We start from the raw sequence: 23,654 nt of genomic DNA on the forward strand, positions 1-23,654 counted from the left end.
GGGGGGTGGGCAGGGATTGTTGATTGACTACTGGAGTTCAGATCACTGCCGTGATTTCATTGAGTTTATTGCCTGTGTAAGCAGATACCCATGTGAAAGGCTGCAGACCAGCCCCCCCGCCAAACCCCCGGGGCATGCTGGGAATGGAGGGAAGGGCTGGTTGAGGGACACCCCTGGCGATGGCAGGCCAACACTGGGTAGAACAGAAAACAACGGAGCTTTGCGGGGCACTCACTGCCTGTGGGGCCTTGTGGGGAAACTCAATAATAAAAAACAAAAAAAAGTGCGACCCAGTTCGCAAAACAAAATGGGGAGGGCCAGGCCTTGGTCACCCCACACCCCTTGTTTGTCTGCCACAAGGTGCGCGTCCTCTCCACAATGGTCAGGCGGCCCTCTCCTCCCCCCAAGGGGCCACTTCAGATCCCACAGGACTGACCTTAAAAACCACATAGACGATAATGCCGTAGCTCACCTCTGTAAAACCAACAACATCAGAACCCCCTTTTGGACTGAGGGGGGAGCACAATAGGCCAGTGTTTCCCGGCCTTGGTTGCAGGCGGAGCTCTATGGCTGTCTATTAGACTCCGAGCCAGAGGTCACAGAACTGTTTACTTCCTGTCCAGCAGTCCTCATAATGTTTATCTGCCCCCCCCCAAGCCCCACCCGGCTAGCACCACCCAGGCTCTCTCATCCACCGCCCTGGATATCCAGGTCCTGAAATGGGATTAATCTTTGACGTGCGCAGCGTTCCTGTCCATTCCTATCCGGTTTGAATGTGTGAGCGCACAATGGCACAGTCAGTGGATTTCTGTAAATTTGATTTTGCAAATGTGACTGAGCCTCCTTGTAATGTGGAGGCATGTACTCTGCATAATCAAGCTGAAAGATGCCGGCAGGGACGCAGACAAGTGCTGCTCTAATCTTCTCTGTTAGGTTTGTGGTGCCGGTCGGCAGTTGCCAAGGAGCAAGACCTCACAAATTAGCATCCAAATGAGACAGTAATGGGACCAACCATTTCCCTCCCCCACAAACAGAATATGTACCTCTGAAGTGATTACCTTTACCATGGACTCATAGCTGAATAGAACCAATGGCATATTTTGTTTCTCCCACTTAAAAAATGACAATGCATTTTAAAACTGTCACATTTAAGTGTTCAGAGTCTGTTCCCTTGCATGAATTAAATGTGTGCTACTCGTTTTAAGTCATGAAGACCAAGATGCTTGTGGACCTTGGTGACACAAACACACTTCGATGAACGTGTCTTGCTGGGGAAATTTTCCCTGCATTTGTATTCACTGTGTTTTCCCTGATATTCAAAAGTTAGCAGGGCAGAATTGACAATTAGTTGTTTGTTTGTAGCCTTATCTGTGATGCATATCTGGCCATCCTGTCTCTGCGTTGTCTTAAGAGGTGTTTGTAAGTCAGGTGACATTAAGACCCAAAAAAGAAGGTATTCTGAAGGGTCATCTGAGGTGCCATTCCTCTTTCCAACTGTCACAGAAAATCCGAGACACCCAATAAATTCCATTACACATGTAGCCTTGAATGACCTGGAGAAGGATGTTTGAATTTCATTTGTGTCTGTGTGTGTCTGTGTGTGTGTGGTTGTGTGCACGTGTGTGCACGTGTGTGTGTGTGTGCGTGTGTGTGCGCGTGTGTGTGCGGCTTAAACTGGGACATTGGGAGATGTTGGCGCTGACATACAGTTTGTAGGTGAGGAACTCATCTCCTTTACAACAGAATGGGTAGGAAATGGTCAATTCTACAATACTGAGTTTTTTCACTTCGCCCAGCTGTGGCCTGTAAAGATAAAACTTCAAATAGTTGCTTTTTTTTCTGAAAAATTTGTCTATCCAAAGACAACTCTCTCCCTCATTGCAATAGTGTAGGCTTTCTTCTTCTCAACTGTTTGTGCCCTCGGCTTGTCAGTATACCACAACCCAAATCTCCCTGGGCTTCTGCTTTAGGAAAACAGCAGCTGCCTCTACAGTTGGGTTGCAGACCTATTTGTGAATCCCCCCACCCCCATGCACAAGTGACACAGTTTGGCCTTGAACAAGCATTCCCCAAACAGTGCAGACAAGCCCCCCACCCCCCAAATGCCAAGCTCTTCTCAGTGAGAATTGTCTCATGCCTCTTCACAGGTGTTTATGAGCAATACAACAGCGCACAACTACACAAGAGTGACCCCATTGAAATGCACCTAGGGCCAAAAAATAAGGTTTTATTAAATTATTTAATGTTTGGATGTAATCGGAGCTTGAAATTAGCTTTAAGCATTCTAGAAAAAAGTGGGTATTTGAAAATGAACCCCACAGAAAGTCAACATGGCCAATTTGAAATCGCTCAGTACGACCAACTAAGCATTTTCCTTGGCTTTTAGTTTCTCATGGTACCACCCTAGATGCCTTTTGACCAACTTATAAAGTGGAAAAAATAAAATATCTACATTGTCAATTGGCATGAATCGTTTCCTCAAACAGACTAACAGCTGTAGACACACGAGGGCATTCTCATTAAAAGCGTTCAGTCATTGTATCGCCCTGATTAAACATCTTGTACTAATTAATTCTTTTGTCTCCATAAAAGCCTGCTGTTTTTCCTTCAAAGCCATTTGAATTTTAAATGAATAGTTTAATCATTAAACAGTCTCTTTTTAAAGAATGGAACACAAATTGCTTAACACTAATGAAGCAATACTTTTCTGAACTGATAAAATGTATGCAAAGAAATTTCACACTGAATTATATTTGTATTTTGAAAAGGACCATTTAAATTATAACTTATGTTTTTTGGGCTTGGCTGGATGGTAAAATTGCTGCATTGAGATTATCAAAAATATTTGACGAAAAAGGGTACAGATGACTGGCTTTGTATGTGAGCAGATTTTGTACATAAGCAGGTTATCTTCATGTTGTTCACAATGAAGCATAAGGTTTTGGTTTGGTTACTATTCAAAGGCACTGCAGTCCAGTGGATCTGTATTTCATATCTTAATGGAGCATAGCTTTTACACAATACTGAAGGCATTGTGGTCCAGTCTCATGCTCACATAATTGCCAGTCACTGCATTTGTTTCCTTCCCAACCCCCCTCTCAATACTCAAATCTGCCCTGGTGCCTTTGGGCAGGAGATGAGAAGGCAAATTGTGAATGCCTTTTCAATTGGCTTGTTGCTCAACCAACAAGCTCCAAAGTGATGGAGAGGGGTCCAGAGGTCAGAGAGGAAAAGGCCATCTGGGGTCATCCCCAATCCTAAAGCTGAAGGGGTGCTCTGGCTCTACAAAGCTGGTTTATTGGGAGGGAGGGGGCTTGTGTGGTCACCGGGCTAATAGGATAAATGCCAGCAGGTCAATTTGGCAACATTTAATGCAAACATTTAAGAAGGCCAGGCTTCAGAAATGAAACCTCTTTTAGAAGGTTTAATCCAGTTTTAGCCATTAGATGGCAAAATTACCTACATTTTATTTGCCAGATATTGTTTGATTTTCTATTTTTCTATGTCTTCCGTGATTGTATTTTTTGGGGCTCTGTCCCACATGGTCACAGTGACACGTCATTTACTGAGAGATCGATCCTGTAGCCTGATGCTATGACACTTGCCATTTCGTTTGCCTGCCTCCTGCCCCTGAAAACCCACCATTGCTCAAGCTCCATTGATAATTGATGGAAAAGGCCTCAGTTTTCAAAGACAGACTTTAAGTCACATCTAAGGCAAGGACCCTGTGCTCCCAAACAGCAGGGACACTTCATTGGACTTTTCTATATTTGGCTGCCCACAAACTTATCATGGACACATGCATTGTACATTCAGTGGAGATGTGCTTGGAGCCAAGCAACTTTCTTATTTTGGGAAATGGTAATTCAGCACCACGCGAGAAAGGCGATTTGTTCAAAGTGTCCCTTTGTTCAAAGGGCCCAGAAAGCATTTCCAGCATGAATCCTCCAGATGACAAAGGCTGTCGCCTAATCCGTCCCGCAGCTAATTAAAACAAACTTTTTCTTCGGGGACTTGCACCGAACGCCTGAGAAGGAAATTGCTCTTGGATTAATTTCCCAACCCCTTGACTTCCATTTACACGTGTATCTCCAGATCATGAGAAACGAAGGCTCAAGTTGAGCACAATGAAATGAACGCATACATTAGCTTTAATTATAGTCACGCCACCTCTCTTGGATCTGCGGAATGAGTCAGCATTTGTCATGTCTGCCATCCTCACAGCTAATCTACTCTCCAGACATCCACTGTGCTCTCGGTGTGCTTTGTGGAGAAATGAAGGGTAATTTAGTAGCCTAAAGGATAAGGGGCCACTTAAGATATTCTGATAGACTATGACTGGTATGTGTTTGAAGAGGGAACCTCAAAGCTCTTCCCTGATTTGTTTTTTTTCCTTATGAAGTTTAATGCTTTGCTTCATTCAGGGCCTCTTGAAGGTGCTCATTTTCTTGTAGGAAATAGGACAACACATAGAAATCTTTCACATATAGCATGTAGGTAAAATTGTTGCAAATCTGTACCACATTCAGGTCTGACTGAATTTAATATCGCCAATATTGTACAGACTCAGTTTTGTCTTTACAAAGATGTACACTTTTATGAACTGTAAACCCAGTAGATCGATGGGGAAAATCATAAATTTATCAGAAGAAACCAATCACACTATTCATGCAAAGTCCTTTGTAGTAATGACCCAAGGTTTTGTGTAGACCACAGTGATGGATTTTAGAAAGTGTGGCACAGACATGCAGAACAGTATGGTAACGGCGTACATTACATTAGACTAATCATTGGAGAGAATCAACTGTGTTGGCCTTGGAAGGAGAATGTTGTCACTAATAAACCTCACTCATAGTGACCTATGGCAGTCAGATTGCACAGTGATTCACTGAAGCCACAGACCTGAATGTGCTGCAGGGTCACACTGACATGAGAACACACTAATGGGACAACACACATCCTCATGATTCTTGTGTAGCAATGGCTTTCTTGTGAGCTATACTTTTGCTGCCATGGCCTTACCTAACAGCCAAGTGTCAGGGTCTGGCAACACAACTAGTGATGTGACCTGAAAGGCTGAGCAATAAAGCAGTTCCTGGTGAGTCACTTGCAGTGCTCTGTAGGTGGCTTTCATCACCTAAGGAGCAAATAGGGAACAGTGTTCCTCCCTGTGGTCCCTGCATTCTTGTCTCAATTAAGTGTAGGCTTGTAACTAGATTATGACTGGCTAAATGGGGCAGGCCTGGTATACAGCTCATTGTCTAGTGCAGTGTTTCTCCCACTGTCCCACTGGCCCACTGTCCTGCACATTTTCCATCTTTACCTGCTCTACCTACCTGACTGAACTCATCTGGTGAACTCATCAAGTGGCACTTTTGATTAGCTGAGCACAACTGGTTTAATCAAGAGCATGTTAATCACACTAATCACGTGTGTTTGGAGCAAGGATAGATAGAAGATATGCAGGACAGTGGGCCTCCAGGAGTAGGATTGAGAAACACTGGTCTAGTGTATGGATGTCTTACTGAACAGCAAACAGGCATTTTCTTTCCCAAGCTCTAAAGCAGGAATGGGAAGGAATCCATCTTAAACTTCTGCAACCTGCATGCATTGCAGGTTGGCGTCTCTTAATGCTTCCAGTGCTGGCGTTCCAGTGGTGGTAATAGCTTATGGATTTCAGTCAACCTCCGATTGATCAATCCTGCAGATGCTAAATGTTACCTGTGTCGTGTCTGTACAATTAAATGTTGATATGTTTGCTACAAAGGAGATTTTTGTCATTTTACCTTATAATATCTTCATGAATTTGTTGCCGGCATGAGTGATACCTTTTTTTTTTTTATCAGTGTATGTACTGCGTGTCTTAACCTGACTATTTTGATATATATGAGTGAAATGGCCTGTGTGCTTTATTGTTTCAGATGCACCCATTGGGACTATGTAACAACAATGATGAGGAGGACCTGTACGAGTATGGCTGGGTGGGAGTGGTCAAACTGGAGCAACCAGAGCTGGACCCAAGTTGTCTCACAGTTCTGGGAAAGGTAAGAAACGCGTTTACTCCAAATCCAGGGATTACTTTCGCATTGCTTTGGACCTACATCACACAGAGTTTGTTCGAGCGAGGCATGAGACTTAGAGGAGGCGCTGAATAGCCAAGAGTGAAATAACCTCCTAAAACACAAGAGGTCTCGCTTAAAAAGGTGAAGGTGGATTGTACAAGAACTTCTTGGCTGGAACAAAATTAAGTAAGAAAGTTCTGATCTGTTTGATTGCTGATGTTTTTTCTAGAGTGTCTAGACTTCCCTGACAGAATTGGACCCTGTACAGTGCTTCCAACATGGGGAATAGTATGAGGGAGAGTGAGGGATACATGAAAAGCAATATCAGCTCGGCGAGATTAGCAGCACCCCGGCTGTCATGAAGTCACTTGGGTAAATGGGAAATTATGGTCTCTTGCATCGAGCACCTTAATCACATCATCCCCAACTGTGAAGAAAACAAGGACCAGCATCATGCTTTTACTGTGAAATTCTGGGAAAGGGTTTGAGCTTGGGGCTGGAATTCCACTACAATGTTATCAGGGACCACAATCTCAAGGGTCTGAAGCTGAGAGGGAATAGGGGAATGGGAGAGAGGAAGAGACCGAAGGGGGGAGTGCTGGTAAAATGTAGTTTCAAGCTCCTGAGCAGCTCAGTCAGAAGTGAAGGTGCTTGTTCTGAATGCAGGCTGGACAGTACAGCCTGGGCCCTGCGGCCTGGATATTGGTTTGAACCCGGCCTGAGTCATTAGCAAACAATGGCTGGGATTCCACCAAACATAATTGGCTTCATTCTGCTGGGATAGACTGGCATATATTATCCCCTTATGACACATCTTAATAGCAACTTCTCAGGTACCTGAGAGTTCCAGAATTGATGTCAGTGGGTTTGTGCCTATGCTCTGTTCAGTGTTGGCCATTGGCTGCAAGTGAGTGTGTCAGCCAGTTTGATTCATTGTGAGGTAGTGCTCCTGCGCAATTGCAGAGGATGTTGCAGTGAGGCAGGCTTAATGTGCACAACTGGAGATTTCTATGTCGGGGTGAAAAAGTAGAACCCCCCCATGTGTTTCAGCTCATAGCTGTCATATGCAGAACCCACCTGGAGTAATGAGAAGAACACAGTCCTACTGGAGGGGCCTTCCTGTATGGCGGGGGGGCAGGTTGGGCGGCTGGGACCAGGTGGAATATCAAGGCATCATCAGTCACGCTAAAGTCTTAGCCCTGGTTGCCTTGGGAACAAATATATGATGGAAGGCTTCTGGTTTTTTTGTCCTGGTTAGAAAAATGGTAATACCATAAGCTCCCTCCCCCACCTCCTCACAGTTCCAGAAATATTTTATCATCCTGGCTTTAATTAAGACTGTTTTTTTTTATGATGTATTCCTCTCATCTCCTGATGGTACCAGACCATCATCTAATTTATTGTGAGGGTGGTTGGTGACAGAAAGAGGCCAGCTATTCATAATTTAAGGAGCCCATGTGGTGTATAGTCATGCTAATGGTGCACTTTCTCCAGTGACTGCCTAATGCGTGGTAACTGGGGTGAAAACTGACCTGATACTGCATGTTGCAGTCATCACAAGCTTTGTAACATCTGCGATTATAAACCCTCACAAGATTGTGGTGGTGTGGATGTTTACAAAGGGGGACCATATCTGGTAGAGAAGGGGGCTGGTGGGAGGACCGTCTCCTTTGAACACTTCTGAATGTAATCTAGATATCAACATCAGTGGCTATTAGATAGTACACAAAATGATTTCCTTTTTTAGGGACAGTGCTATAATTAGAGGGGGAGCCCATTGTTGCGTCTTGACAAACCCTGGCTGGGACCAGCACAGCTGGAGTCCTCTTTCCCAGCCTCCTCTGCCAGACAACCTAATATGCCCCTGCCAGCCCGCGCCACACCGGATTGTGACACCCTTCGCTTGCCCCTCTACCCGGCCTGGTGCCATGGCGCTGGCCGCTGTCTGAACCATAGCTGGCACCTCTCCCCGCCTCTTCTTGTCTCTGTCTCCCTGTGTCCGGGGGTGAGGTTTTGTGTTTGTGTGTGTTTGTGTGTGTGGGTTGGGGGGGGGGGGGATCTTGTGAAGTGGAGAATGGGTGAGACAGTTGCAGTGGAACACTGGTCTCGCCGAAGCCAGTGGGGGTGAAGGAGGGAGGAAGGTGTTAGTGGGGAGTGAGGCGGCCTGTCCGACTTCCTGTTCAGCTCCGGTGTGGCCACAGTGCTGCTTGGCTCATATACATGTATATGTACACTGTTATTTCCCACACGTCCTGTTGGCCTCCGCTGAGAGCTGAACCGTCATTAACCTTCCGCCTCTCTCGTCTGCATGCTGCAAGGAGTGCGGTACACCCAAGAGTTGGCCATTTGCACTTCAAACACCTCACTCGCGACTCCACTCTTAGACAACATTACGGAAGTTGTATATAGTTTACTGTAAACCATTTGGATGAAATGAACTAGTTTGGATGTTCAAAGAAGCAACTAAAACAATTTTGTGACATTCATTTTCACTTAGTGTTAACATTTGTTCCCTGAAGTGTAGCTCAAGAAGTTACTATTTAATATATACACACACGTTATTGTTCTTTTTAGTTGTATTACTTATAGTATTATTATCAGTATTAGTTGCAGTCGTAGTATCATAAGGATTCCAAGCTCTGAGGGTGTAGGCAGGTTGCACCTTGCTATTTTTGCTCATAATTTTTTTTTCTTTCGCAATTTTGGAAAAAGGCCTGCAAAATCCCCATGGTTGATCAAAATCTCACACAATTTGGCAGGGTTGTAGAGGGCTTTAAGTGTGGTCCACTCAGAAAACATGGCATCAGCTTGGCCACATAATAACACTACAACAACTGCTTTTTGTACCTTTGTAACTAACATAGCATACACAGTACCAAGTCCCGGTGCTTGTTGTATATATGTATCTGCTCATGCTGAACTTTTTTCCAGACAATAAAGACAGAAATGGGATCCACCATATTTGATTTTCTTCAATTTTGAATGTTCTCTGGAAAGCCTAACCTGAAATTCTTAACATCTCCTATGAGACTATTAGCTTTCACTGCTTTTTGATTTTGATTTGTCTGTGTTGACTAGGTGCAGGTTCAGATCTCTTCTGAGGGCATGTGTTTTGTCAACAACAACAAATGTGATGTTTTTAAAAAAAAAAAAAATAAAATAAATATATATATATATATATATATATACATATCATTATTATTGTAATTATTTCAATAAAACCAAGAACAAGGGCAGTAATACATTTTTAAAATGTCTCTTATTGAGCAATAAACAGTGCATGTTAGTGTAATATTTTTTTTTTCTTTAAGAGGTTTTCATGTTGCCTTGTTTTCTGCATGAGTGAGTTTTCCCGATTGGTCCTTGGCTTGTGTTTCGGGTGGGCCTGCCCTCCGTGCGAGTTGGTGGCCGGACCGGAACGTGAAATCCATGGCACGGCTTTAGTGGCACTGTCTCTTTTGTCGTTTTGCCAGCACGATATCGTCTCTTTCAAGTATTACGCCAGCCCAACTGACACATCAGCAGCCACAAATGGGCTTTCTCCTTTCATCTCACTGGCACATTGGGTCTTCTAATTACATCAGCCTCTGACAGAGGCTGGTGGGGAGGGGGGTTTGGGTGTGTGTGGAGAGGGGGTGTCGGGACGTGGGCCCTGCTTGTCTGATTTTTCTCTTCACTGACTGTCCAGGCTATGGGTGTTGTGCTTCTGTCTGCCTGGGGCCTGGTGCAGACCGGCCAGTGAGTGTGGGAACATGGGGGGCACACGACTGACTTCACGGGACAGGGCAGGGCTCCCCTGTTGCCCCTGCCCTCATGTGCAGAATTGTTTGATAGGCTGGAGGGCAGCTGCCAGTCTGAATTTTTCCCAGAATTCCTGCAGGGATCCTTTACCCTTCACAGTGAGGAAGCATCTGAGGCCTCCAGCCTTCCTCATCAGTCACGATTAATTATACATCGTGTACTTGCCCGGTTTTGGGGTTAAGTGGCCCCTCCACACCACAACGTGTGTCTCCTGTGAGTAAGAGTGGCTAATGACAGAACAAAGCAAACAGCTGCTCCTTCTTTGCTCTAAGTGGCTTTCGGGTTGGACTCATGTCCCGCAGCCAGAGAAGGGAGAGAGATGTAAGACGGTGAGGAACAAGTGCAGGAGAAAAGCTGCTGACCACAAGTCTGGAGGAGGTCAGCTGTGAGCCTTCCTGGACTAGTTTGCTGCTTTGCACAGTGTTTTCACACTGAGGCTGACCAGCTAACTCATGACCTTGTATCAGAAACGTGGTGCATTTTCTGATTAGTATGCTCGACATCATCTTGTATAAGGAAGATGGCCAGGAAGTAGACCCAAAGCTGTCACGCGTTTAGCTCACCCACTGCAACTCCTCAGACACATTGCATCTTTTGTGAGCAGCTGAAAGTCTTTTCAGTCCATTGTAAATAAACACAGGCCAGAGAGTAATACAGGCACATGCTCTCTCCAGTCCATCCCTCTAGTCCTTCATTCACCACATTTTTTTTTAATTTGATGTGTACACTGTTTATTCATCAAGATAAGGTTAATCAGAACCCTTCAAGATGAAATGAGCTTCCATCAAGAATACTGTGGACCTTTGATACTCCTCGGGCCCAGAGTGTATTGACTCTTGCCCATGATTTCTGTGCAGAAGCAGTCTGAGTTAATTACAGATTGAGTGCTGCGAAATTTGGAGTAGGGCAGGATTTGGTCTCTAAACAGGAATTAAGAAGACACACAGGTAGGGGTGAGAACATTCCTCTTGTGCGTGTCATTGATTGGGCTTGCTATAGCTGTGCTCTGAAGCTTTCCACATATATGTATGGCATTTGCAAGCTTCTTTTTTTGCTTTGCCAGGTTGTCTTTAAAACATGGGTTGGGACTTAATTTGTAAACACTTCAGTGTTGGGGCATACTTCTGCAAGGGAACGGGCGTACAATATGTGGGCTAATCCACAGTTAATAAACTGACTTGCTTCACTAGATCAAAGTGAATATGATAGACATCTCATTTGAACTTAAATATTACAGAAGGGGGAGCTAAATGAAAGAATACAAAGCCTCTTTGTGCTTGGGCCTTTCAAGTGTGCCGGAGTTGCATTTGTCTCCATTGATGGACATAAAGCAAAGCCTGAACATTATGAAGCACGTGTTATGTACTGCAGATTGCAAAAAAAGGGGAAAAAAACCTCAAAGGGAAAGTTGAAGGGGTTTGTCATATCAGTATTGAGGGTCAGTCATGTTTCGGTTTGTGTAAATAACAGGTTACAAATCTTTAACTCTGTCAGTACTTAGGGCACCTCCAACAGTCCTCTCACAATAAAAACAGTAACTGGCCCTACAACTATCGTATAATATTCATAGCTATTTGCTGTTTGTAAAATGTTGACTAGAAGTTCCTAAGAGAATCCAACTAATATAGGAATGATGAACCCCAGGGAAATCACTCAGCTGGACATACCAAACCATGTCATATTGTTTCATGTTTAAATGATTAACCTATGAATTAATTATCATTGTCTGTTCAACCAAGCACCTTCCTAAAGTTTTTTTTTTTTCTTTTTTTTTTCATTTTGCATTTTGAGCTCTTAACTTAATATGTGGAACTTTCTTTTTCACTTTAGTCTGCAAATAGACTGCACAGTCAGGAAATTCAGAGGAATAGGATCTGTCTTTTTGTCTTTCCCAATCCTGCATCCCCAGCCTGGTTTAAGATAGCCGTTCTCAGCGTGTTTGGCTGCTAGACACTATAATTTGCCCAAGTCTGCTCTTTGAGTATAATCTTTTGCTTCATCCATGGAGCCCATGAAAAATGTAGCATGAAAACATGGTGCTTTAATGACACCGTATATACTGCCAGATTAAACAGAATTCAGTGTAAAGCTCACATAAGTGAATTCAGCTGAGAAGAGTAGTGCGTTCAGTTTTTTTTCTAAATGTGAAATGTTTTCAAATGAAGAGGTTCCCCATGGGGGGAAAATTCACCAGAATTCATCTGAATTTGCCTCTCCAAACAGCAAATACCCAGTTAGTATGCAGCAGGAAAGAATGTATTGTCGATCTTGAGCAAAAACCTGTTTGATCGGCTGCGATCAATGCTTTGTTGTTGAAGTGGCTCACTTCTGGCACAGTGCTCCAAGTCCGAATTGAAATTGATTATCTATAATAGCTTTTCTGTTTGCAGAATTGTCACTAGAATGAATGTATTGTTTGTAATGTAGATGCAGCAGTCACTCATATTTTATTATTGTGTAGAGTAGGCAAATTCAATATCATTTTTCAGTAGAGGAATAACAAGGCTGTGTTTTCCACTGAAAAAAAGAATATTAGGTGGAGGGTAATTAGTGGATTGTTTTACTTTTCCCCTCAGGATTGGTGTGATGTAGTTGGCTGGGGGGGTAGTTTGTCATACTGATGGTCTATTCATTTGTGCTGTCACCCTGCTATGTGGATGGGAGATAACGATTGCTGTCGCTTTTTTCGCCCTTTCCTGAACTGGTTAATTATTTTTAAATTAATAGGTATCCTCATTTTGGGAGAGTGTTTCTTTTCTGCATTAACATTTGGACTTGTTTGAAATAAAGATTCTGTAATTTTGACTAAGTCATGGACGAGGCCTTTTTTTAAGTTGTATAATTTCAGGTGTAGTCATAGGATTTGCATTTTCTGCATTATAGTATCTGACCCAGGCAAACCCAGGTAGCATGCATGAGCCACTCAGAGACAACTGTTGCCTTCATGAAGTTTAAAAATAAGTTATTTTATTTTTTTATGACAGAAGATGTTTCCCTCATTATTTATTTAAAAAATGAGGTAAAGGTCAGTGCTTGAGCGTTTCCTCCCAGCAATTTCCTCATAGCAAACCAATCAATGGAGCCTTCTTTGCCTTTGAATTCTTCTATATTTTATCATTTACTGATCTCTCTTTTTAAAAGATTACTTCCTGAAGTGCCAGGGCACACAAACTGTAGCCTACATGGCTATGTTCTTTTTTTCCCCCCCTCAGTTAATCTTTCTGGTCTTTCACTTTGGTTCAGTCAGTGTAAAGGAACAAATCGACCCTGGGATTTATTTATTTGATGAGCTTATGAATAGGTTGATAGGCTGTGCTTACAAAGAATACACAGCCCACCCCAACCCCCTTCCTCCCTCCCCAAAAAAAGAAAAAAGGGAAAACTTCTGAAGCTGCAAAACGTGGAGCCTGCCTTCCATTTTCGTGTTTGTGTTTGCCTCAACTTGCCGATATTATCTTGCCGGATTTTCCTAGTGGGGTGTCAAAGGTTTTCTTGCCAGGCTGAGCTTCTCCCTGTAGGCCATGTTTTGTCCGCATGGCTCAGAGTATGAAATCACAGCTTCACGGGCTGGGAACCCACTGAGCCTGTTGCCATGGTCACTGGGAAGCTCCCTGTGTCATGTGGCTCAAAGTGAGCCGTCCCTGGGCCGAATCACTCAGCTTTCAATGGGAAGCAAAATGACCATTATTATACTTCACTGCTCGGGCCCCTAATAAAAAAGAAGAAGAAGGAGAAGAAGAAGAAGAAAGGAACCACAGGGACTTAAGACGAAAGAGAAAGGGAAAAAGAGGGGGGAAATGAAAAAGAAAAAGGGTAGTGCATCACCGCACAGAGGTAGACTTTTTTTGGGAGGGGGAGACAACAAGTACATTAATAATAATCAAACGTAGTGTGACTCCACTTCAATGCAGATGAACTGTTAAACTCTTAAACTCCCAAACTCGCGCTCAGCTCAGATTTATGGCTTGTCTCCCTTTTTCTTATTCCTCAGAAGTAGTCTGCTGTGTTTGAAGTGCAAAAATCCTCTTTCTTTTGCAGAGGTAATTAGGGGAAAGTTTGCCTAGTATAGGCGGAAGAAAAAAAAAACAACACAAAGACACAGAGGGTGTGTGGCGGTTAAGGGGCTCTGTATCTCACAGGAGAAGGCAAGCCTTTATAGCCTTGCCATAACTTGGGTGTTAAAAACCAAAGAAAAGCAATCACGCCAAACCTCCTTCCCCCCCGACCCCCTTCCCCCCACCCCTTCCCGACTTTGTTTCGCTCTGTGGTCCCTTGCTGCGAAACCCCTGCCGGGCTGGGCCTCCCCCTTTTATGGCTGGGCTGGGCCCAAGTCGACCTGCTTGGCGGGGACTCCTCTGTGGAAGATGCGCTGCGGTTTAAGTCCCCTTTTATGATGCAGAGGGATATGGGAGGGGTTGGGGGCGGGGGTTTGAAGGGGGTGGGCAGGCCAGCTGTGACCTGAGAGGATGAGCTAATGGAGGGGAGAGAGAGCGGGACATGAGAAAGGGACACAGGCACACCTGGCAGCTAGAAGAGAAACTGGGCTTTCTTTATGTTTGCCTTCGCTTTGATTGGAAGGGATGGGGTGCGGCATGGGGGGGATGGGGGGTGGGGGGTGGGTGAGTGAGGGATTTACAAGGGGAGGGACTGTGGGTGAGTGAGGGGTAAGTTACATCTCACCATTGTCACACTTCTGAAGGAGTTTGTTGCCAGGGAAGAGAGGAGGTCCTTACAGTGGCTCATTCAAGTGGCTGTGAAGGGAGTAGTATGTGATAGAATGGGAGCGGAGCTAAATTGGACCGCTGGGCAGGGACTGAATGAGGGGTTAGACTGTGGTACAGGTAGAAAGTAATCCTTCAGTGCATCTCCTTTATGCTCCTCTCACTCCTTACAGTGGTTCATGAGATTTAGTAATTTGTTTGTCATCAACAGGGTTCAAACACATCTACCTCCCAGGTGTGGCGGATGGGAAGTGCTCAAGTGTTGACTGGTGGGGATGCAAAATTGGTTTATTTTTTAAACTACAATTGAGGCACTTGAGTCAATGTTTGCTCAAAGGTCTATTGGAGAGCAACATCCAGTCGTCACTGAATTTCTCCAGCCAATCAATGAGCCTGTCCTAAAAGCACACAACCATTCCAGCTCCTCCCCACTTCCCATTGGAGTCAGTCCACACATTGCTAAATCAGAATGCTGACAAGGTTGTGGGGCAATCTGAATACAGTTTTTAGGTTTATTTGTTCAAGAGCATAATGCTCAGTGAGATAAAGTCAAGTTTACTGGTGAGGGGATTTCCTTCTCCCCCCTTGGCATGTCTAAAAGTTACATTCTCAGGCTTTTCACAGTGAATGAGTGAGGTATGTCACTGTTTTGCTGCAGAATAAATGCCTTCCTTTACAGAACAGCACATCATTGAATGGCCTTTTGCATTCACTGGTGGGTGTGTTGCAAAAGCAAACACGAAAAAGGTATGTTGTTAAGGCATCACTAGTGTAATATTGATCATATTAAAGACAGAGACACATTCCAAAAACCTGGCCTACTGAACTCCTTTAAAATTATATTTCCCCTCCTCGACTAGAAAGGAAGCCAGCAGTTCCCAGTTGAACATGTTCTCCTGCTTGACTACTGAACTGTGTTTTTGATCCATACATCTGATATGTGAACTGCTTTTTATTTCAGTTTAATTTCATTTTTTAAAAATGCACCCATACCACTTTAATCAAGAGTTCTGGTTTCCTTTATATAGTGCTACCCTCTGAAAGTGGCCAACCAAATTACAGCCCTAAAACGAAGGGTCACTTATGGTTGAGATAATGGGAGTCAACTGTGAAGGGTCCTTCAAAATCATTCAGGTTTAAAGCCAGTCAACATCAATACATTGCTACTGGTTAATTGTGGAACATGCTGGGATAATATTTCTTTGGGTTGTAAAAATGTGGTAATGATTACAAAGTTTTCTGGTATTGAAAAGGGGTATTTTCATCACAGCATGGATATAGATGTTTATGAAGACAAAATTAACAAAAAAATTAACAAAGATATGATGAGACAGAACTGGCCCCTCACAGTGTAGCTTATTACAGGTTCAGGTGCATGTTTTAGGAAGTGCTTGGAAGTCAGCAAGGCCAGTTTGAGCTTTTCTGTTTTATCAAAAGTAACATAAATGTGGGAAATTAAACCATTTGTCCCAATTGTACTCTAAATTATCACACACCCTTACATAGTAGGGTAAGGCTGGAGATATGTGTGTGTAATTTTCTAGCTCTGAGTTCTTCTGTGGCAGGATGGCAAATAATTGGCATGTGCACTGAAATATATGCCTAACAAGATGTGTAGCTACAGTGCCCCCCTATGATTATTTTTCAGTCTCAGCACTGCTGTGTCTTGAAATGGGGTACTTTATACAGGGTCTAATAAAGATGAACTGCTTGAAAAACAGCCAGCTATTCTAATGAACAATTTATAACCTTAGCCTGTGTGCAGTGTAGTTCCTCAACAATTAGGATCGATGCTACTTGTTCTAGTGATGTTCTGTTTTTAAAAAAATGAACAATACTATTCCATTAACTGGATAGAAGTAAGTTCTTTAAAGGCTGTACATGGTGTCATGGTTAGCAGGCTAGCAAGACATGTTATCCTACCAAGTATTTGCTGCTGTTATTTGTTGTCATATTTCTTAGCACAAGGGGGATGCTGCCTTTTGCAGAAATGTAAAGTACTGTTTGGCCTTGGTCTGATGCAGACTTTATGTCTAAGCAAATTCCCTCCATAGAACAGTAATCATTTCTGTAAGGGCCTGAAGTAGCTTTCAGTAATTCCAAAAAACTGTGCTTTGGGGATCAAAATTCATTGTAGTGGCCCCCACTGCTGTTTCTGCCTGGTTTTTCCCCCTCTCGTTCAGAACAAACAGTCCTGTAAAGGGTTAAGTGCTCCTACAGAAAGAGGACTCTGAAGTTGTGAAGGCCGAGTCCTGACCTGCTGTTGTGTTTGCCCAGAGAGAAACACTCCTTTCCGAGAGAGGATACCATTACACAGGGAGATGAAGCCTCTTTCATGCAAGCAGAGACACAGTCCCTAAGGTGGCTTCAAGGGAAAGAGAGATTAGAAAAATAAGAAGGTAGAATGTACAGTCCTTTAATTAGGGCCATTGAAATTGCCTGTTGAATTACCACAGCCCGAATCGTTTGCATCTTGCCCTCCTCTTCTGTAAACTGTATTGAAGTGTGGAACTTTTACCATCAGGGAGAATATTATGTTTTTTTGCAGGTGGATGCAGATGGAATGAATTAGTCCTACAGGTTCCTCAGAAGAGGATATGGGTATAAAATGTTTAAACTACCAATTCTACTCTGAACTCTAAACTACTAATTCACTCTGAATAGAAAGACTGGCTTGCTTACTAATCTGCAAAGGAATGCATGTTGTTGCTGCAACATCATTAATTGGAACCTCCAATAATTTAAAGTTTTTTTTTTTTTTACATGTAGGCTTGTGATCAGCATTTTTAAAACTACATAATGCGGTGTCAGAGCTTAAAAACATCACTTCTTCCTTGCAGAAGGTGAACACCACTCCCTACAACTTGACTGTGAAATTATTCAATTTCAGTGGGTCCCCTTTTTACACCAGTAAATTTTAAAAGCTTTTCTTCAAATAGTAATTGGCAGTATTCAGCAGTACTTCCGACTGGGCGAGAAACAAGATAAGTCCTTAGACCCTGCTACCGCTGGCATTACATTACATATTAGCAATGCTTTCATCTTATCAGAATCTTTACCATAGATGTCAGTAACTATTTTAAACTCTTCAAAGCTATCGGCTGGTGTGGTGAAAGACATCCAGCCCTGCTTCCTGTTTTCTCTCATTTCCTCCCCTCCAACTCCACCTCTGAAGTTGCAGCATAAAAGCCACAGCCAGATCTCCCTTTTCAGGGGGTTGAATTTGTAAACTGAACATCAAATGGCAATCCTGGCCTAAATGAATGTTGACTGAGCAGTGGGGGAATTGCACATTAACAGGCTCTTGGATGTTTTTTAATCAGTAAACTCTGATGCAAAGACAATAGAGATCAAGAAGGGACCATAAAGACAGAGGGGTATCTGGTCCTTTTTTGCTCAGTTTGAAAGTGGGAAATGTACAGGAACATGGTGTATGAAAACAGAGAGACAAGTGTGTGTGTATGTGAGAATGAGGCTCCTTGTTCCTAATAAAAGACCCTTTCCCTTCTCGCTCAATTAGCTGTGACTAGACATACATGTCCTTCAGTGAATTGCAGTCCAAAGACTCTGTCTTCTGCCATGGCTATGAAACAAAAACACAGATATCTTTGGTTGAAACGTATCCATATACCAGGAAACAAAAAGTCTGTTTGAAGCTCATTATCCATGAGCATCCAAATAATGTACTCAGCTTCGGGTACAACCCTATGTTACACAGTTTCTGAATATTGCTAAATAATGTTTTTGTGTACCACTTCATGCAGTGATGCAATTCAAGGCTGTATGTTGGGGATATTAGTACACGTATGTTATTTAGGAAGTGGAAAAAAACACAAGGAACAACAGGAAAGGTTTTTTTTCCTCCACCGTGGATTACAAAGACTGGAAAAGTGCACTGCTAATGAAAACATAATGTACCAAAAGGAAAACAAGAGGAAATTTAATTAGCAGTTGTTCATTCATGGCTGTTGGTTTTCCATGGGGCCGGACTGACGACCAGCTGACGGACTCTGCCCACCGAGATAAGCCACTGGTAGCTGCTTTGAAGGTTTTGAGTGCAGGGCATCAGTTGAGGGGCCAGGAAGTGGCAAAAGCCCAGCTGGCTGTTTTGCGTGTCGTCGGGCAGAAGGGGCTTGATTGCAGTGTCACACAGGACTTTGAGTCCGCCGAATGGAACCTCGACAGCGGTGTGCGTGTGTGGGAACTGTGCAAGAACCGCGTCCCCCCGGCACGTCAATTCAAGCATGAACATCCACTCCGAGAACGGTGAAACAAGCTGGTGGAGCCGACATGCTGTGACCAGGATGCAGGTGCATGGCCAGTCAGCATGAAGCCTAGGAACCATCATCACCCTTATTGAGAGAGAAGTCTCAGTTCAATGAAGCTAGACTGTTATACATGATATACCCTCTTTTTCCCGGGGGTATGAACAGGGTTCTGACCAGTGTTTTCTGTTTTGTGTTCAGTTCTTAATGTAGCAGAACTTCCTTGGTGACTTTGTGAGGACACGTTGGAAGACTGGCAAGACCTTGTCCTCCCCTTTCAGAGAACTCATGTTTGCATTTTCAGATGTCAGTTGAAAAAAATGCTGCACATAATGTTTACACCATCTTTTCAAACTATTAAGTACCTCTTCAATATTCAAAACTTTCTAATGATGCCTCTTGTATGAGGGTTGTTTGAAGTGTGCTTACATGTTTCTTTAAATACCAGTATTTATGTTCTCCACTTTCAAGTTTGTTTTCCAGTGTTGAATGGCAAGCACTCCACCATAAAACATTAATTGCACTAACAAGCTGATGACTCGTTTGCTTCATTTGTTCTTCTTTTAAGTACCTCGTGTTAGGTTTTTCCGGAGGCTGGTGTCTGTTTAATCCAAATTGTATTTATTTGTACTTTAAGAGTAATTGGAGCACTCTCCTCATCAGGGTTTGCAGCTCTTACTGTGTCGTCTACTTGCCAAGTGGCACTGGCATGCCTTTTGGAGGTGCCCCCTTGCACACATTCATGGTGCAACTCAATTGTATAATTTTTGGTTACGCAACGATGGATGAATAGCCACACCACATTGTGCGCTGGGGCAGAGACAGGGGGAGGTAGGGAGGGTGGGGGAGAAAACTGTAAACCAGAGGGAGGGAATAGGCAGGGGAAATGAGACTGAGTGAATGAGTGTGAGAGGGAGAGCAAGGGAGGCACAGGGAGAGAGAGAAAGGGATAGGGACAGAGTGAACAGGGTGTGGGGGGGGGGGCAGTTTGCCAGGCTTGAAGGCTGCTCTGAGCCCTCCTGTAGTTAGCTGTGTGTTGATACTTTCTCTCGCCACTGTCTCCAGAAATGTAGGCCAGAACACTGAGAAGTTGTAAATAACTCCTGAATTCCTTTCATTTTTTTTCTTCCCATGCACTGCTTGAACAAATGAGTTGTAGATTAATTTTGTGGGTTCATTGACTAAAGTGATAATCAGCATTTTGATTGCATTTTGCAAAAAAATATTGAAAAATATTGTGTGCTTGTTTTTCTTTTAACTAAGAAGATATACAGAATTGTTATAATTATTAGCAAGAACATCATGCAAGTCCACGTGTGACTGTAGTGCTCAGTTATGTGGTCGTTATGAGAGCTGTCCAATTTAGTTTGGCATTTAAGATGCAGTGTTTATAATGATACAGTATATGACAAATGGTAGATCCAGTGGTTTTGCCATTAGTGTGTAGCTAAATAAGAATCTTTCAATGATTTCTGTACAGCTGTTATAGGATCTCAGGTTCAGGCCATTGTGAGACCCTCTTGCTGTTGACATGCAAGATATTTGGATGGGTGCACCTGGTGGCACAAGTCAATAAAGCCTTGCAACAACCCAGCATGCAGCCCAGATTCAGTCTGAATATGAAGCATTTCATGTGTTCTGCACTCCATTTTCATTAACTTCAGTGAGGACCCTGTAATGTTTGGGCTAGTGACATTTGCTTAAATTTTAAGATGCTCAAAGTTTAAGGCCATTGTGGTCAGGTTGAATAAGGGTCAGTTTCTGTGCAGCAGCTCAGATACAAGCAGAGATGAAGGGGGAAAAGGTCAGTACACATGATACTGATATTTGTCCAACCCAAGGGAAGGGTCTAGTATTAGTTATAACACTTCAAAATTGAAGTTTGTTTGAAAGGTTAGAACAAGCTTTCTTTATACATAGTAGCAGAATCTGGTGTCAGTCTGTCATATCATTATTAAATTGTAGGTGATTCAGGCTGACTAAGCCTCTGGCTGAGGGGCATTTTGCTGATATAAAGACAGAAACACTGATGCCAGACTCAGACTACAAAATGATGGACAAGGATGTCACTGTTTCTGAGATTTTTGTCCATGAAAAAGCAGGGAAAAGAATGGGCAGTGTATGTTCTCCCACAAGACCTGACTGTGCCTCTTCCCACTTAGCTGTCAAACACAACATTCACACTTCTAAAAGCCCTTGACAAGACCAACTGTTCACTGCATAATGGCCAATGTACCTTAGTCCTGTGTGAGGGGACTGTCCTTTTTCCCCTGTTGTTTTACTTGAACTTTCTTCCACTGATAGCTAATGGGAGAAACATGTTTTGTTTTCTTAAGGGAGCTTTCTTCTTCATAGAGGCTGAAACTTTGCACATGCATGTGGCTATGATTGTTGGTCTTCTCAGGAACCATGAGTCTTAAGACTTGTTTTTCATAGATCGGGACACTAAACATGACGTTCTCAATTTGTTATCCTCTCTACAGTCGATACGTTGGCCAAAAATGAGTTGGGATCAGGACTGTGAAGCAGACCTGTAGGTTTAAACCCCTGAAGCCTGGTTTGAAATTATTGGACATTAATTCTGCACTATTTCACAAGGCCACCAACGAGATTGGGGTCTCATTCACTGTGCTTTGCTTTAGAGTAAAGCCAGGGGGAAGAAGGAAATTATAAATAACTTTGGTAAATGTCAAGTCTCATTTGAAGCCAAAAGGAGCCTATGGTTTTCCAATACACTTTGGGGGCATGCAACAAGGTAGCATCACTTGTTTGTAGTCTTTTTTTATCCAAACTTAATTTCTTTTTTAATGAAGATGATGCACAATTCATTATGGAGATTTACCTGTCTACAGGAATTGTTATGAAAAGTGAGGGACCACCCCGGAGGGATAGTTAGCAACATGGCTAGCCTACAAAAACATTACTTGGGTCTGCTCAGATACAGATTAGAGAGTCTCCCTCAAACTAGGTCATAGCTTTTGCCTTTTGGATCTTTTTAAAGAGCCAGTGACCAATTTTCCCTCAATTTTCAGTTTTGGAGGGCCAATTGAAACTTGGACAAAAGGAGTCATTTAGATATTTTACCTTGTCTGACATCTCCAATGCGATGAACCACGGAAAAATAATGTAGAATACAACACAATGGTTTGCCTCTAACTATGACAGTTTTCCATCTAATTTTGTGTTAGCAGTTAGCAGCTTGTTAACTGTGATGTACATTGGAGGTGTAATGCATTTTGAACATGGTTTGTGCTGTATATGGTCTTACACAAGTGTACAGGGGATGTAGAAAATAACAGCACTTTATGAGGTCAATACATATTTTTCACATCTATAAAAATACTTCTAAATTGTGAAATAATGAACCCCTTGGCTCTAGTAAAATGCATCAGTCAGTTCTTAACAGCCTCTGAAGCAATATTAAAGAGTGAAAGTATTTTTTTTTTTTTTTAAATGTGTCCTCACTTAAATTTAACGAAGTACACTCTCGCTACCTGCACTTGCATAAACTTGTTCAGCACGATTTCAGTGTGCTCTGCGCTGAATATGTACAGTGAGGATGACACAGCGAGAGAGAAATGTATTTGAAACAGGCGCCTTGGGTGTTAATTTCTCAGACGTGAACCAAACTTTGAACATGAACATACACATTTTTTTGAATTAAGAAAGTGAGAAACAATTTCATCTACATTGTTAAGGTGGAAGGGTGTAATAGGCCTGGTGTCCACATTTAATAGCAAGGAGCTTTCATGATTTCCCAGGCAGTTTGAGAGGTGCACTAGTACATATATGTGAAGAAAAATGTTCATGCATGAAGTAATGTGTACAATTTAAAATATAAAATGTGATTCTTATTTTCATTGCCCACATTATGTTGCAGGCAGAATGTACAGTGTCTCCTGAGACTGTATATGTTTGTTGAATTTTTACAGGTATACCTGTCTCCAGACCTATTTCAGTATCTGCAGCATCTGAGGCCAGCTTTCTCTCAGTCTGATTGCATATATTTGATGTAATGACTCGTTTCTGTCTTTCATTTTGTTCATTTACCACAGACTGGTTGACCAAAAATGAAATGATTTGATAGAAATCTCTTCAGAGCCTAAAACCTTAAATACGCTACCATATTCCTGTTTATATGAAAATATTCTCTTCATCTGGGGCCATGGAATAACTTGTAACTAGTTAAAAATGATATACTATTCAGAAATGATCCTTTCATTTCAAACATCTGTGCGCTTCCTCTTCTTGAAGCAAAGATTATGAGTCTCATTTCACTGAATTGGATTTGGAAGCTGCATCTCATTCACTATTCAAAGAGCCATATTCCTCAGAGTCTTGATTGACAGTGAGTGACTCACTCCCTCACTCTCTTCTGTGCATGTCCTTTTTGAAAGTGCTCTCTGCTCACTCTCTGGACTGATTTGTTCTTTGGAAACAATGCCAAGCAACTCATGTAATTGCTAGCTTTCTAGTGGAAATAATTTGGGTAAGATTAATGGCAACCTAACGGAGAGATTTTGTAGTATATTATTGCTGAATGCATATTAATGATTGCTGTCAGTACTATTTGGTAGGTAGGTGCTTCAGAATCAGAAATTCAGGCTTACTCATGAACAACTCATTCTCGAATTGCACACCGCTAACCCTCACCTCACCCTTGAATCCTGAATGTTTAGCTGTCACAGAGTGGTGCTTAATTTCAGTCTTTTGTCTGTCTTTTCTGTCTACATATGCTAGTGTGTTAGCTACCTTGAATCCTAAACATGGAAACTTACATTGCTTGTTACACATGTATAATATAG

At 42.7% G+C, this 23,654-nt stretch overlaps 1 protein-coding gene across 1 annotated transcript in view; it reads left to right on the forward strand.

Moving 5' to 3' along the window:
• The window catches only part of znrf3 (zinc and ring finger 3), a 75,535-nt gene that overhangs the window by 34,587 nt on the left and 17,294 nt on the right, over positions 1-23,654 (forward strand). The window contains exon 2 of the mRNA XM_036527121.1: positions 5,922-6,044. Coding sequence (XP_036383014.1) covers positions 5,922-6,044 — 123 coding nt within the window. The remainder of the gene's footprint in view (positions 1-5,921; positions 6,045-23,654) is intronic.

Source organism: Megalops cyprinoides, chromosome 4 (genome assembly GCF_013368585.1).
Source record: "Megalops cyprinoides isolate fMegCyp1 chromosome 4, fMegCyp1.pri, whole genome shotgun sequence".
NCBI lineage: Eukaryota > Metazoa > Chordata > Actinopteri > Elopiformes > Megalopidae > Megalops > Megalops cyprinoides.